Source organism: Littorina saxatilis, linkage group LG6 (assembly GCF_037325665.1).
Source record: "Littorina saxatilis isolate snail1 linkage group LG6, US_GU_Lsax_2.0, whole genome shotgun sequence".
NCBI lineage: Eukaryota > Metazoa > Mollusca > Gastropoda > Littorinimorpha > Littorinidae > Littorina > Littorina saxatilis.
In genome coordinates, this window is record NC_090250.1 from 12,089,049 (window position 1) to 12,104,721 (window position 15,673).

General features: G+C 47.7%; 1 protein-coding gene across 1 annotated transcript in view; it reads right to left on the reverse strand.

Annotated features, from left to right (window-relative positions):
* Positions 1-10,333, reverse strand: part of LOC138968506 (UDP-N-acetylglucosamine--peptide N-acetylglucosaminyltransferase 110 kDa subunit-like) — a 98,635-nt gene extending 88,302 nt beyond the window's left edge. Inside the window, exons 1-2 of the mRNA XM_070341075.1 lie at positions 10,051-10,333; positions 6,856-7,006 (exon numbers count right to left, since the gene is read on the reverse strand). Coding sequence (XP_070197176.1) covers positions 6,856-7,006; positions 10,051-10,099 — 200 coding nt within the window. The 5' untranslated portion in view covers positions 10,100-10,333. The remainder of the gene's footprint in view (positions 1-6,855; positions 7,007-10,050) is intronic.
* Between the last annotated feature and the right edge of the window lie 5,340 nt (positions 10,334-15,673).

Here is a 15,673-nt window from a genome sequence, read left to right on the forward strand (position 1 = left end):
TAAAAGTTAGTAACTTGATACTAATGCCTGCCAGGGGTTCAAACTCCTTGCTACGCAGGAGTTTGAGAACCAGGAAGACATCCCACTTGGGAAATGAAACCCGAGGTTTAGACACCGCTGCATTGCTAATACCCGAAAGGACATTAGCGATGAGGGAGGAACTGATCAAGTGTTCAGGTCTGCGACCAGTAGCAGCCGCAATCGTGGAAGTGATGGCAGATTTGTATCCAAGAAGAGTCTTAGAAGAAAGACTCTTCTTTTGATACACTTCCACCAGGAAGTTGGCCAAGTCCTGTGTTGAGGGATAAAGCGGCTTTATCCCCTTGGACAAGGCGAAGGAGGCCCAAGCTCTCCAGCGTAAGTCGTAGAGCTGATTAGTTGATCGCCTCTTAGCGTTCAAGGAAAACTCTACTGAACTCTTGTGCAATCCTAGTGCAAGCAGTTTGGAGCGCACAAGAGCCATGCGGTCAAGCACAGACTCTCTGGACGTGGATGAGGGAGGCCTGATCGAGGCTGGAGCAGACTTCCCCCGTCCAGATTCAGAGGTAGAGGGTCTACGTGGGTGAGACCGCGAAGATCTGGAAACCACGGAGCTGTTGGCCAGTAAGGCGCGACCAAAATCAGTCTTGGCCGTTCCTGCAGATACTTTGCCAGTACCCTCGGAATCAGAGATGTCGGGGGATAGGCGTAAGCATCGAGGAGCCTCCACGAGAGAGTGAATGCGTCCACGTGGAACGCATTCGTGTCTCGAAAGGGGCTGACGTACCTGGGAAGCCGAGCGCTGAATCGAGTTGCGAACAGATCGATCAGAGGACGGTCCCACCTTGCCCAGAGACGCTGTAGAACGTTGTGAGCGATGGTCCATTCTGTGGGGAGAACCTGATCGCCCCGACTGAGAATGTCGGCCAGGGCGTTCAGTTTCCCCGGAACGAATTGGACTGACATCCGGACCTGATTGGTCTGGCACCAGAGCAGAATCTCCTCCGCTAACAGGGAGAGGGACCGAGAATTGGTGCCCCCCTGGTGGCGAAGGTAAGCTAGGCATGTGGTGTTGTCCCCGTGGACCAACACATCCTGATCCCGAATCAGGAGGCGAAACTCCAGCAGAGCCCGACGAACCGCCTCCAACTCTAGAAAGTTGATGTGTAGGAGGGACTCCTCCTGGGTCCAGACCCCCTGGGCCTCGTGCAGGTAGAAGCGTCGGTGTACAGGAAGAGAGACGGCCGTCTCGGTTGGATAGGCACCGCAGAGTTGAGCCAGATCGGGTCCAGCCATTGGACTACAGCCTCGTGAAACCAAGGCCCGATCTGGACCAACTCGGTGTAATCGAGAGGCCTGGAAGTCCGATCTGCTACTGCCCGTTGCAGGGGACGTTTGTGTAGCCTTGCAAGGGGCAGCAGCAGAGCGACAGACTCCATGGAACCCAACAGTTCCGCCAGCCGTCTGTGAGGAACAGCGCGGCAAGCCTGAATGGAGAGGATCTTTCGCCTCAGGGAGAGGATCCTGTCCGGGGAGGGAGACACAGTGTAAAGCACTGTGTCGAACGCCATCCCCAAGTAGCAAAACTGCTGGGCTGGCACGAGGTCCGACTTGTGCCACTGTATCTGGAACCCCAAGGCATGGGTCCGGTCCAGGACCTGCCGGGTGTGTTGGAGGCATTGATCGCGAGACTGGGCCAGGGTGAGCCAATCGTCCAGATATTGACGCAGACGCACACCCTGAGCTCTGACCAACGCCGCCAGCTCCTTGACCACCTTTGTAAAAATCAGCGGGGCCAAGGACAGGCCGAATGGGAGGGCCCGAAACTCGAACACTGTGCCCTCCCAAACAAACCGGAGCAGATGTCGGTACCCCGGGGCCACCAGGATGTGGAAGTAAGCATCCTGGAGGTCCACAGACGTGGCCCAATCGTTTGGCCGGATGGCCAACCGGACCGACGAAGGGGTTTCCATCTTGAACTTGCACCTGCGAAGGTACAAGTTCAAGGTGGAGAGGTCCAACACCGGCCTGAACCTGCCTTCCTTTTTTGGGGACGGTGAACAGGCGGGAGTAGAACCCCGGAGAAGGCTGAGAAAGGGGGTAGACAGCCTTCTTCTCGACCAACGAGTTCACCTCGTCTTGAAGAGCCTGCCATCTGGCAGGGTCTCGAGGAGGGGGGAACGTCAATGGTAGAGCGGACAATGGAGGTTGTGACGACAGCGGTAGAGAAAACCCCGACCCCACCACCCTCAAGATAAACTGGTTGGAGACCAGTCTGCCCCACATGTCGCGGGCCCGAAAAAGGGAACCGACGGACGAAAGAGGGGCAACTTGAGGGGGCGTCAACGTAGGGCCGGGACTCACTGAAAATTCTGCTGGCGGGCAGGCGCAGGCTTGCGACCACCCCCCTGGTGGTGCTGCTTACCCTTACCTGTCTGAGCACCCTTCTTCTTGCGCTTGGGAGCACGAGAAGCCGGGGCCGCAGGGGGGAACGCGACAGGCGCCTGAGAGGAGGAAGAAGGAGGCAGTGAAACTGGCTTCTTCTTCTTCTTCTTCTGAGGCTGGGAGCTGGAGGTGACTGTAGCACTTCTCTTACTCCCCGCCGACGTCGCCGAAGCAGCGAGGCCAACCATCAGAGAATCAGTGTTCCTCTGGCGTGTGGACTCCACCACAGAACGGACAGTGCCCGGATGAAAGAGGGAAGAAGGCTGAGGAAACGTGTTCCTCAGACTCTTCCTCATATCCGGAGGCACTAAAGAAGTAGCCAGAAAATGATCACGGAACAGGGCCAACAAGTGGACCCGTGTTCCAATGGCCAATTCTGCCGCAGTCGTCACGCACGATCGCACGGCATGCAAAGCCCGATCCACTCGAACCGTGTCAAGGACCCGAGTGGAATCGGACTCTGCCCGATCGGGAGGGTCCAACAGTGTGGACAGCGTGCTCATCCATGTCAAGGCCTGTGATTGGGCCTCGACAATGGAAGAAACGGTGGCCTCAAGATTGTGGAACGAAGCAGAGCTCAGTTCCACCTTCTTGACCGAAGGCACCTCCCCAACGAACACATCACCGTCAGCCCCACCCTGAACACTCGAAGTCTGGAAAGGGAGAGTTCGAGAGTCAAAGGGAAAAGGGAGGGACGAAACAGATTGGACACGAGGAAACAGTGGAGGTGCGCCTCCCGAAGGAAAGCACGGCACTGAATCCGCGTCCTCCCGAGGAACATAGGTCGCGTTTGCACGTGAATCTGTACTCCTCAGGCGATGTGCTGCCGCTTCCACCGTGGCACTAAGACTAGGGTGGAACGCGAATTGCCGGCGGCCGGATCGTTCATAAAACGAGCCGCCGGCAGACGCGGCGTGTGCCTCCCGCGCCCGGGCCGAAGCGGACTCCAAGGACGAGAGGGCGTCGGAGGGAAGGACGTCCTGAAACTGTTCAAACATCCTTCTAGCTGTGCGAGGGAGAGCCTCCTGCCTCTCGTCCTCAGACTCCGGGTCCACGTCCTGTGTGTCAACCGAAGGGTTGGGAACACTAGACGACAGACGCTTAAGAGAGGCATCCGTGGCGTCAAGACGCCGCGTGATGTCTGTCATGTACTGTTGGAAAGTACGAAGCATAGCTTCGAAAGTTCCATCAGAAACCGGCAAGGGTAGAGGATCAGTGTTAACCTCAGGGCGACCCTGATCCTCCTCCCCATCGTCCTCCGACTCACTCTCCTCTTCACTTCCCGACAACTCCTCAACAGCAGGCGTGTAGGAAGCTTGAGGGGGAGGAGCCGAAAGTGATGAAGTAGGCTGTGACGAAACGCCCACTGAAGCAAGAGGCCGCGAAGACCCCTGCCCCAAAGACGAAACGTCTCCAGCAGCCGAAGGGAGAGAAAAACAAAAACCCTGCGACTGTTGGGTCAGCCCAGCCAACGAACCCCCACCATTTATAGACTGAACAGGAACCCATCCGGTCTGATCAGAAAAGAAATGGTCCGGTCCGGTCGGGGGTGCCGATCCGGTCCGGTCGGGTGGTCCGGTGTTCCGGTCCGGTCCCGTACCATCCGGAGGTCCCGTTCGGCACAGAACCATCCGTACCCACAAAAGTGTTCGGGTGGTTCGGTCCGGACGTGGAAACACCGTACCATCCGGACCCGTAGGTCCGGTGGTCCGGTTCGGTGCCAGACCACCCGGACCAACAGAGGTGGTCGAGTGGTCCGGTCCCGACCGGACCACTGGTCCGGTCCCGACCGGACCACTGGTCCGGTACCGTACCATCCGGACCCGTAGGTCCGGTGGTCCGGTGTGTTCCGGTTCGGTGCCAGACCACCCAGACCAACAGAGGTGGTCGGGTGGTCCGGTCCCGACCGGACCACTGGTCCCGTACCGTACCATCCGGACCCGTAGGTCCGGGGGTCCGGCAAGGGCCAGAGGTACTGTCCCGCACCGGACCCTAAGGTCCGGTACGGTCCCGTACCATGGGTCCCGTCCGGACCAAACCCGGAGGTCAAGTCCAGTCGGGACCCGTGGGTCCGGTTCGATCCCGACCCGTAAGCCTGGAACGTTCCGGACCCTTGGTCCGGACCATCCGTCACCCGAACACCAGACGCTAAGGAATGGCGTGGGGTCAAGACGGTCCGGTCGGAGGTGTCGGTCTGAGCAACAGAAACAATGTTCCCGTCGCCCTGACCATTCGACAGAAGTACCACGTTCTGTCGAACACCTCCACGTCCAGTAACTAGTCGGCCGGAGCGTTTCATAGAGGGACAGCCACCAGTCACACGGACGTCAGAGGGAACCGTAGTAGCAGTGGTCGTAGGCACGAAGCCTGAAACCCCTGCCCCCACAGGACCGCCCTGAACGGGGTCAATTCGCATCCCAACCCCAGCGGGGAGGGAATTCATAGACCCCGTCATCTCCTCCGATCTCCCCCCCCCCCATGAGTCCGAGACTACTGTCGAAACAGCAGTAGACGACCCAGCGAGGGAGTTCAGAGGAGGACCCGTGTCCCTCCTGGCTTCCACAGCGGTGGAAACCGAGGAGGGCACAGGAGAGGCACCGGAAAAGAAAGAAGTCGAAACCTGAGTCTCTCCCGTAGCCCCTAGATCAGATTCACCAACCCCCAAAGAGGGTTGGGAATCGACCCGCCTCCGGATTCGAGCCAGGGAGGAGAAGGAAACCTTCCCCCCAGGCTTGAAACCGGGAGGAGCTGAAGCCTGAGACTGAGGGCCGGACAACGGCGTCGAAGGGGGGGAAGCCTGTTCCACGGAAGGAGAAGGAGAAAGAAGCTTTTTCTTTCCCCTCGACCTTCCCCGAACCTTCGACGGCGCAGCCCCGCCCGAAGTCCCAGGTTCAAGCCCAGCCTGTTTGAGCAAGCTCGCATTGAGCTTGCTCAAACAGGCTTTCTCCGCCCTCCCTCGCCGCAAACGCAAAGCGTTTGGGGAGGGAGAGTCGGAGCGCCGAAAGGTCCCCCTCTCCGTGCGCAAAACATGACGCTGGGCGCCCGGAGAAGGGTTGCCCCCGGCAGACTCTGGTTCCGTAGAACCAGAGCCCAAAACAGGACGAGACATCCTACCTCGCCCTGTACGTACCCTTAAAAAATCGAGAATTAACAAAATTCAAGGAAAATTAGGTCAATACTCAAGTGAATGAGGCGAAACGAGAAGCAGACGACCGGTCACCACGAAGTAGGACGGTAGGCACGCCGAGTCCGCCACACAACAACGGAGGCACAAGTTGGAAGAAAAACAACGTAGCCTCAAGCCAGAAGTGGAATAACACACAAAAATCCAACAGGTGGTAGTCCACACAGAAAAGAAGACTCTAGAATCCAAAATAATCCGGGAGCGCAGCAGAAACACAGCCTACTGTCACGCGCGAAAAAAGAAAGAGGACGCGCCACCTACATCCTGTAAGGGGGAAGCACTCGGACAGTGCTTGGGATCCACGGTGGCGCATGGTTATGGGAGATAATTGTACCCACGCAGCGTTTTGTCCAATTTTTTCGGCCTATAATAGATAATGTGCAAGAATAGTACTGTCGAGGTAAGTGTTATATTGACCAACTCTACATTCAGCCATCAAGCCATTGGATAGTGAAACAGTTGCCTAAAGCTGAACCTAAGGAAATGACAGCACCTTGAAATTATGTTATAGTGTAAATGTAACATACAGTCATTTGTGCTTTATCTGCAAATATTTGATAAACCGAACACTTGACTGGAAAATAAAATGCTGCAATTGAAGGATAGGAATACCGAGATGTTTATTCATGTAAATTTAAGGAGGTTTAAAAAAGTCTAAATATTGTAACACTTTTTAGACTCCTTGACAGATTCTTGGCCGTATATATATATATGTGAACCACAAAAGATCAGCCCTGGCTTTAATATATTATATGGGATAAGAGCATCTTTTCACGAAGAGTCACACACATAAAATATTTATATTATAACAAAAGAAATCAACAACCTTGCTGCTTTCTCAGTTTCTGTGCAAAGGAAACATGTTTTGCTAAATTAAATTCACATCATCCATGTGCAAGAACTGTTGAATTTCAGAGCTTCCAAATAACTTTACACACACAAACAAAATCTAGAAAGACAAGATTTACATGGTTTCCTCACCCACTTACATGACTGGGGAGTCTTTCGAAGTTTCCCTTAAGTTAAGGAGTCATATAATTACACAATGATCTTCAGTATTGTAATCAAGTATGGTTGGAACCCCTTGAAATGTTGGCAGGAGGAACTATACTCCTTAATTTTCTTGCCAATAGGTACAATACCGTTATAATTCTATTTTGAGGATGCTGAACATTTACTTGTGCTTCTCTAACTTGAATTCAAGTTGCACTAAACATCTATTGTGAATCTTTAAACCTGTTACTGACCTGTCCAGTCGGCGACACTGAAAATGTATAGAACTGAGCAGCAAGAGAACCCCTGTGTTGTCTGGTTCTTGTCGCCATAGCTGCATGCAGTGCTGTTCTGCGTGTTCATAGTCACCTGCCTGGTACTCCCGATGGGCTAGCTCTGCCAGCCCTGCACAAAAAAATGACAGAAATAAAACAAAAGTGCTTGAAATGGTTCATCAGAATTCTTGGCAAACCTGCTGGTAAATGCCATTTAGCACGAAATGATGTGACTAAAATTATATGATAAAATTAACATTATAAAGTTGTTCAATAAAGACTCAAGAGCCATGGCACTGAGTGTTAGAAAAATCAAGCAAAAAAATGAAACCATGTTTTTGGTACAGGGTTTAACCTGGGAGAAAAAGGCAATGGGACATTTGTCTCCCTGAACCAAATTCCAATGGGACATAGTCGAAGGCAAGAAGCGCCAAAGAGGCCTGTACGCGTTTTGACCAAAGATGCTAAATAGTGCAATATGGTGCCATCTGAGAATTAGCCGCTATATCGTGTTATCTCTGTATGTGTGTGTGTGTGTGCGTGTATATGTGTGTGTGTGTAATCCGATGTAAAGTGTACATTTGCTGGCGCAGTGGAACGTAATCTCAATGCGCCCTTTGACGCACTGACGCAAATTGTGATGGGACATTTTCAGATTTAATGCGCCAATGGCGCACTAGTAAATGAAACCCTGTTGGTATGTATACATGTCTATGATTTGCAACTCTACTTCATTTTTCTATGGCTTGCTAATTTAGTGTAAGAAGACACAGCGGCCTGAAATGCCAGCTTAGAAGAAGACACGTTATCTGGTGTTCTTAATTTGCTTTCGCTCACACTAACAAAGCTACAGGAATCACAGAATGCCAGTAAGATCAATCACCTGACAGCTTGGTAACTTCTGGATAATCTCTGTAAGCACTCGGAAATTTGGAGGGTTACCAGTGTTTCATCGTTTTCTAACGACGAGAAGGACATTTACATGAACCGCATAGATCAAAACAACATTTCTCCACATCAAATTTTGACTAAGTTTTTTTTAAATCTTGGGACTTTAATATAACTGGAATGCCTAATGGTGCACAATCTAAAAAGCAGAAAATGTTATTTTTGAACAAATCAATTTGCCTTTTCAGTGTATTTCACTACAATTTTAGCGCTTACGGATGAGAAAACGTGTGCACTTTGAGTTTTAGATTCAAACTTTCATTTGTGATAAATTATTTTTTTCAGCTTGCCTCACACATTCTTATCAGCACTTTCCCAACACTACCAGTAAAACAAGATTCACTGACCCATGTTATTTTGTGATTTTTGTGACAGAGAAGTAGACTTATAAAGTTATAGAGTGACCTTTTCAGTTTCTTGTCTTGGTCCACCCTAAATATGATCAATTATAGATGACAATTTAATAAGCTATTCAATCATTGTTACCTGATAGTGATAGCGCTCAGGGGGATATGATTATTATGATCCATGTACCCACTACCGTATAACGAAATTTGGGGGGGGAACTTTTGTTTGTAGTGTTTGTAAACTTCCGCATGCGGTACAGAGTATTCATCCAATGGTATAATGCCAAGATGCTGTTATAAAGGCATACCGTTTATTGATACTGTAACCCCAGTGCAGCTTAGTAATATGAGAGAGTAAAAGTTCTCAAAAGCTCTTCTGAAGTTGAAAAGACCGGTTTTTGATCACGATATTTGTTTCAAGAGATTGTCCCTCAAGTTTGATGGCTTGAATCAATGTAACTGCAGATCTGGATTAATCTTTTCCAGTTAGTATTATCTTTTGAAGTTATGAACTTGTTAACAGACAATCAAACAACACGATTTCATTCATGGTTTGCTTTCAGAATTCCATGTGTGTGCGTGAGAGAGAGAGAGAGAGAGAGAGAGAGAGAGAGAGAGAGAGAGAGAGAGAGAGAGAGAGAGAGAAAGAGAGCGAGACAGAGAGAGAGAGAGACCCAGAGAGAGAGACAGAAAGAGAGAGAGAGAGAGATCAAATCAAATCAAATTTTATTTTACGAGGGTTGTGGCATAAGCAATATAAACGAGCTTCTTTTCAACCAGCCCTCGCCCAGAGAAGGACTATAGAGAGAGAGAGAGAGAGAGAGAGAGAGAGAGAGAGAGAGAGAGAGAGAGAGAGAGAGAGAGAGAGAGAGAGAGAGAGAGAGAGAGAGAGAGAGAGAGAGAGAGAGAGAGAGAGAGAGAGAGAGGGGAACGATTTGTGCAATAACGCATCCTTTGAACACTTCCATGCCAAGTGATAAAAATATCTTTATTCTAGCAAGGGAACCGCTCCTGCAAAGGGTTTAGTACCTAGTAAACGCCCACCCCTAAGATTTGGGCAAAATTGGTGCATAGCGGGGGTGGGCGTATACAAGGTAGTTTACGGTAATGTAGCATTTTCTCCGAGGTAGGTGAGTCAGTGAGTAGTGTGTGTAGATTGAGAGATTTGACTCTTGAGTAGGAACAGCCTGGCTTAGCTAGTGACTGATGTGCTAAAAGCATAAACAGCCTAGCATAAAACCCAGGCCTGCAACTGTGAGAATTAGTTATGATGTTGCACTTGCAGCTCACTGTCGAGGCTTTCCCAATGACCCAAGCAAACCAAGCGATGAAGACAGTTGCTCTGTAAAGAGATTTCCTCACGAACGTGAAGAAGAAACCATGCTATTATCTTTTTCTTTTTTTTAAAATTAGCAACTGATGCTTTACACCCCCCCCCCCCCCCCACAAGTACAAAGATTAACTTAATCCTGTGACGAAATTAACAATAAGTTGAATAACACTTTACTATTTACTCAATTTAGTGTTTTGGACTGGTCATAGCTCCGCTGAGGAATATGTGACCAAAGAAAACATTTTCTGCAAGAGGGGGCAGACGTGAGGGCGAGTGTTCTTGCGTCGTAAGGTGTGGTTTCTGGTCCGATGTGGGAATATAAGTTTGAATGCCAATGCTTTAGATCTTAGTCGAAACTGTAACTCTGTTTCAAAGTAGAGCTAGAGGCCTACTGCAAAAATACAGAAATAACCACAACAATACAACCAGAATAACCGTATGAATGACGAAGTCCTTACGCATAAGAAAATAGAAATGGGCAGACATTAAAGATTTCTTGCGCAAAAGCTTTTGGACAAAAAACAACAACAAACATCTAATTCTTACCTGTCGCATCCAACGTGATGTGTGCCGTCATGGGCTCTTTGTTCAGCATCAATTAACTTCAATATGGCGGAAGAAGAACACTGAGATATATACACTCTTCCTGACACTGACGAAAGACCCCCTCTGCACACTATTTTCTTGGATAATTCACATCAACAGACACGTCTTCCAAAGCGTTCGATCTGCGACACAAACGATCATCTCAAGATAGCACCATTCAACCCTGGAAGTTGTCCAGATTACAGGATCTTCAATATACCCACAAAAGGATGGCGGTTAATGTATATCTAAATCAGATTCCAGTATTATCGAAAAACAGCTGCATACTACTGAATACATATTGTCACACAAATTCCGAATTTGACAAAAAAACAAATTATCTTCTTAATCTATGTTGTCATACAAAAATTAGTCCGTTCTTTCTCTCAACACACTCTTTTGGTTCTGAAAATACATGTTCCCGTATACTGACGTCACTGTAGCAGACAGCCGCATATCATTGCGTTGCACTTTTGTGGAGGATACCTGCTGATGCAAACTGGTGCAGGCGCATATTCATATATTTCCTGTATCTTTGTAAATCTTTTTAACAATGAGATCATCGAAAATCAAACCTTATAACTACCCATACATACGCAACTTCGGCTGAAATATCTCCAAATAGGGCGAATGCCAGTTTGCCGCATCCTAGTTTGTCGTTCAAATCTGCCGTGTTTCAGTTTGCCACATACAAATCCACCCTTGTCCCAGCCTGCGTGTCCCAGTTCGTCGTATGTGAGCTGTACTAAAATATGTATGTTGTTTTGAACTGAGAGAGGTGATAGGTGTGCTGTCCGCCCGCTTTGCATCTGCCATCGCCCGCCTTCAGTTAGCGCTTATCCAACTAAAACAGGGTAAAAAGCATCGATCCTGACCTCAGGTCAAAATGAGTTCGGCTCATTCTATCCCTGACAGGGTGCCTTGGTTTTCCTTGTCTGGCGAGAAAATCGATTTTTTTTTTTACATATTTAGATCTTTTCGTAATGTGTTATGGATATATATATATGCAGATTCGCGATCGTCGAAAATGATTTTTCATGGTGTTGTGTAATTTTTAAATTACAAAGGAATCAGTTGATATGTAAGACAGTTTCAAGCGAGCTATTTTTCGCGGCTGTATTTACTGTGAAAACAACTCTAAATATGGCAAAAGTGTCACGTGATAATCAACCGTTTGGTTTCGACGCTCGCTGGAGCAGACGATTTTTTCTGACAGTGATGCAACCATAATCATATTACGGTCTCCTTCCGGTGTGACGTTTTCATCTTTCGCCGTGTTGATATTTCGCTTCTCGGCCTCGTTCATCTAGTATAAACTCTAAACTGAACAAAAAAACGCCCTTCGATAGTACTGATGAGCGACCTTGTGTACCTTACATTCATGGGGCCAAATTTGTGCAACCAATTTGTTTTATTTAACTTAGAAATTTGATTCATCCTAAAATGTTTTCTTTCTCACTCAAGGGACGTAACCACTCAGTACACGTTTTCGAAGAATTCGATTTTGGGGGTGAAATCTATTACATTTTACCACCAATTTTCTTCACATGCAAGAAACTGACATGCTTTTCGTCCATAAATAATTTCACTTCTTAATTTTACCAGGAAACAACATTTCAGTCTTGAGTATATGTCGAGGGGGAAATATGTACACAGGCGAAAGATGAAATCGTGACACCGGCAGCAGTCCCAAAATTTCGACTTGTTTTGACGATGTCTTTATCATAACTGTGAAGAACAGAACGGAGATCACTGTCGAAGTCGGCCAATCTGCAATCATTTTCGTCTCGCGAACACCGTGCGGCTCGCGAACAACATATGGGAGATAACTCTGTATTCTTGTTTTGATAGATTCGCGTAGGACTTTAGCGTCCGGTCAGAGAGATAACTGGCGATAGCCGTGGAGCGATGATGATCAGAATGGGTAAAAAGAAGATTATCCTGCATGGAGTTATCTGCTAGAGTCAATACACACAGATGCTGAGTCTGGAATCAGTTCCGGGCCAGTGGACTCGGAAGAGCTGATTACTCAGTGGTAACTGAGTGAACTCCCGAGCCGTAAAAGATGCTGCACCGAACAAACAATGATGATGGATGATGTCTGTAATACTGAGTATGGTGTTTGGTGTTTATATTCGGAGGCTATCGTAGACATCGTAGGGTCACACTTTCAGCCACATCAGTATAACATCAGACGAATGTCTATCACTAAGTTTATTCAACTGATAAAGTATAGAGCATACAGCGGTAACAGAGCCATCTTGAACACAAGGCCAGTACTGTAACTCAGTTACAGTACTGGCCTTGTGTTCAAGATGTAACAGAGCAGGCTGAGCACATAATAACGACGGTTCCTTGGGGCGGGGATATAGCTCAGTTGGTAGCGCGCTGGATTTGTATTCAGTTGGCCGCTGTCAGCGTGAGTTCGATCCCAGGTTCGGCGGAAATTTATTTCACAGAGTCAACTTTGTGTGCAGACTCTCTTCGGTGTCCGAACCTCCCCCCGTGTACACTACATTGGGTGTGCACGTTAAAGATCCCACGATTGACAAAAGGGTCTTTCCTGGCAAAATTGCTTAGGCACAGTTAATAATTGTCTACCTATACCCGTGTGACTTGGAATAATAGGCCGTGAAAGGTAAATATGCGCCGAAATGGCTGCAATCTACTGGCCGTATAAAATTTCATCTCACACGGCATCACTGCAGAGCGCCTAGAACTGTACCCACGGAATATGCGCGATATAAGACTCATTGATTGATTGACAAACTGCTCAGATAATTCTACCTCTGTACAGTTAGTATTAGTGACGGCGCGGTGAAGTGCACTTCAGTGCAAGTTTCCAGAAACCTTAACTTAGTAGAGTTTTACTCTAGTGAAGTAGAGTTTCACTTTGATACAAACTGCATGTATCAGTGAGACAGTGAAGTAGAGTTTGGGGAGAGAAACCCTACAAGTAGGCCTACAGTGAGTATCGGCAAACGGCGCGTCATAGGTGGGCGGGGCCCAGGTGTACTGAGAGCACTGGACTTGTAATCGAAAGCGGGTCGGCGGCAGGCCGCGGTTCGAATCCGGGCCGGTGTGACGTTTTCTTTCGCCGTGTTGAGTTTCGCTTCTCGGCCTCGTTGATCTAGTATAAACTCTACACTGAACACAAAAACACCCTTCGATAGTACTGATGAGCGACCTTGTGTACCTTACATTCATGGGGCCAAATTTGTCCAACCAATTTGTTTTATTTAACTTAGAAATTTGATTCATCCTAAAATGTTTTCCTTCTTACTCAAGGGACGTAACTACTCAGTTCACGTGTTGGGCGCAAAGTAAGAATCCGGGGCAGAGTTGGAATAATCGGGATTTCCCGAAACCTCATTTGATTTCCAACAAAGCGCCGCATTTCCGGAAACGAGCTGCCTCGTTCTAGAAATGGCAACCCTTCGACTGGCACAAAAAGTATACCCTTTTCACAGGTCATGAATAAGGTATATGAAAAAGCAAGGTCTTATACAGGGGAAGTCTTGAATTGGGGGTGTGGGGGTAGCCTACACTGTGTAACTGAGCAGCTCTCGCGAGACACGCTCTTTGTTATGCTTTGAACATCGCGAGAACTTCGAACCTAGGCTTGTGCAGCTCGCACGAGATCGCTGTACCGCATGCTTTGCTATGCTATGAAGTTTGCGAGAGATTACGAGAGCTTGGAATACCGATAGGGTCGATCTATTCTCTCAGACACTCAGCGTATGCAGCTAGCTAGTTGCTGCTGTCTCGATCTATTTTGAACACAATGATTTTTTTTCTCAGAGTAGAGTGTTAGTTTGTTACAACAGGCTGAAATCATCTTTAATTTGAATCAACATGTTGCAACAATCAATCACATCAATATAGCGCATTACGTTTCAAGAGCCTAGATTACCATGCAGTGACAAGAGCCTACCGAGTCAGTAAAGGGACGTAATGCTGTCTCTGCAGCCCAGAGAGACTGGCTGTGTGAGTTTAATATATAATCAGTTAAGACTGAGTAAAAAATTATTACAATCGATAGTTACCAGTGAAAAGTTATATCGGAACACTCTTGTTGTGTTTTTGTTGTTGTAAAATGTAAGATCTGAAACGTGAAAAATTACGTAAAATTGGTGCGTTTTGGTCGAGTGGGATGGGTCGTTGAACTGTGTTGTTACAGCCCGCCGAAGTTATCAAAAGTGTTTTTTGCTTTTTGTAATTCGGTTGGTTTGGTGCGTTATACAATGCATCTGCTTTTTCAAGACTAAGCATTGATCATTTTAAAACACAAGGATCATCATAGGCCATCATGACTTGTATCATTTTACATCGCATTCTAAGAAAGAGCAGAATTCTCACTATGCGCGCGGTACATTTCTAGAATCGCGTAGCGCAAAGTTGGAATTCCTACAATGGCGGCCATTGTTGGAATTCCAACAAAGCGCAGGTCATTTCCGGAAAAGCGCCGATGACGAGATGGGTCGCAACACACGTTTTCGAAGAATTCGATTTTGGGGGTGAAATCTATTACATTTTACCACCAATTTTCTTCACATGCAAGAAACTGACATGCTTTTCGTCCATAAATAATTTCACTTCTTAATTTTACCAGGAAACAACATTTCAGTCTTGAGTATATGTCGAGGGGGAAATATGTACACAGGCGAAAGATGAAATCGTGACAGGTACAGTGGCACGTAAAAGACCTGACTGACTATTAGGGTTTAACGTCGTCTTAGACCAGGTAGTTGGCCTATATTGGGACAGGTATTGGTAATACCTATGTTGAAGATACACTGATGTATGGTGTGATACTTTGACTCGAACAAGCCCGCTGTGGCTGCATGTCTTCTTTGACACACCAGCATTGGGTTTGTCTCGTCAAAGTATCGAAATACGAACATGATAATCAGAGACGAGAGATGATGCATGCGTGTCTTCGTGTTTTCCAAGCCCTGAGACTTTCGCTGTGAACTTGGGATCTTTTTCGTGCGCATGTGTGCACACATTAAACCTGGTCTAAGACGACGATAAAAGACCTCGGTCATTCTGCCATAAGCGCAGATGGCTGATACCACCTAAACACGTATAAACTTGTGAATCGCATCTAAAGTCGGATTAAAACCCGGGAACATTCCCCTAGGCTATAATGGCTTTGCCGTGAGGGCGTAAAACTTAAAATTCTCTCACGGCGCGTCATAACGAGCGAGTTTTCGCGAGGAACAGGGTTGAGCTACGGTAGGGTCACTGCGCATGTCTGGTTTTTTCTTCGCGGAAACGCTGTTGGGTTGTGTCCAGTCGCGTCCCTTGCAACAAGATGGCGACAAGCGCGTTACGGATTTACTGTTGTGGAGAGTTGATGGACGACGATGATGAACAAGCAGTACTGTTTTATTGTTGATGTGAATGTAATGCCAAAACATCGAACTATCGATTCGAACGTCAATGAAGAAGTGAGCGTGAAAATCGAGCGCAAAACAGCCGGGTAAAAGCCCAGGGCGCTAAAGTACATTTGAGCCGAAATCGCACCCAGACTCCTGTTGACCTCATTTCTTCCCAAAATAAACATCACTGCAAAAATAAA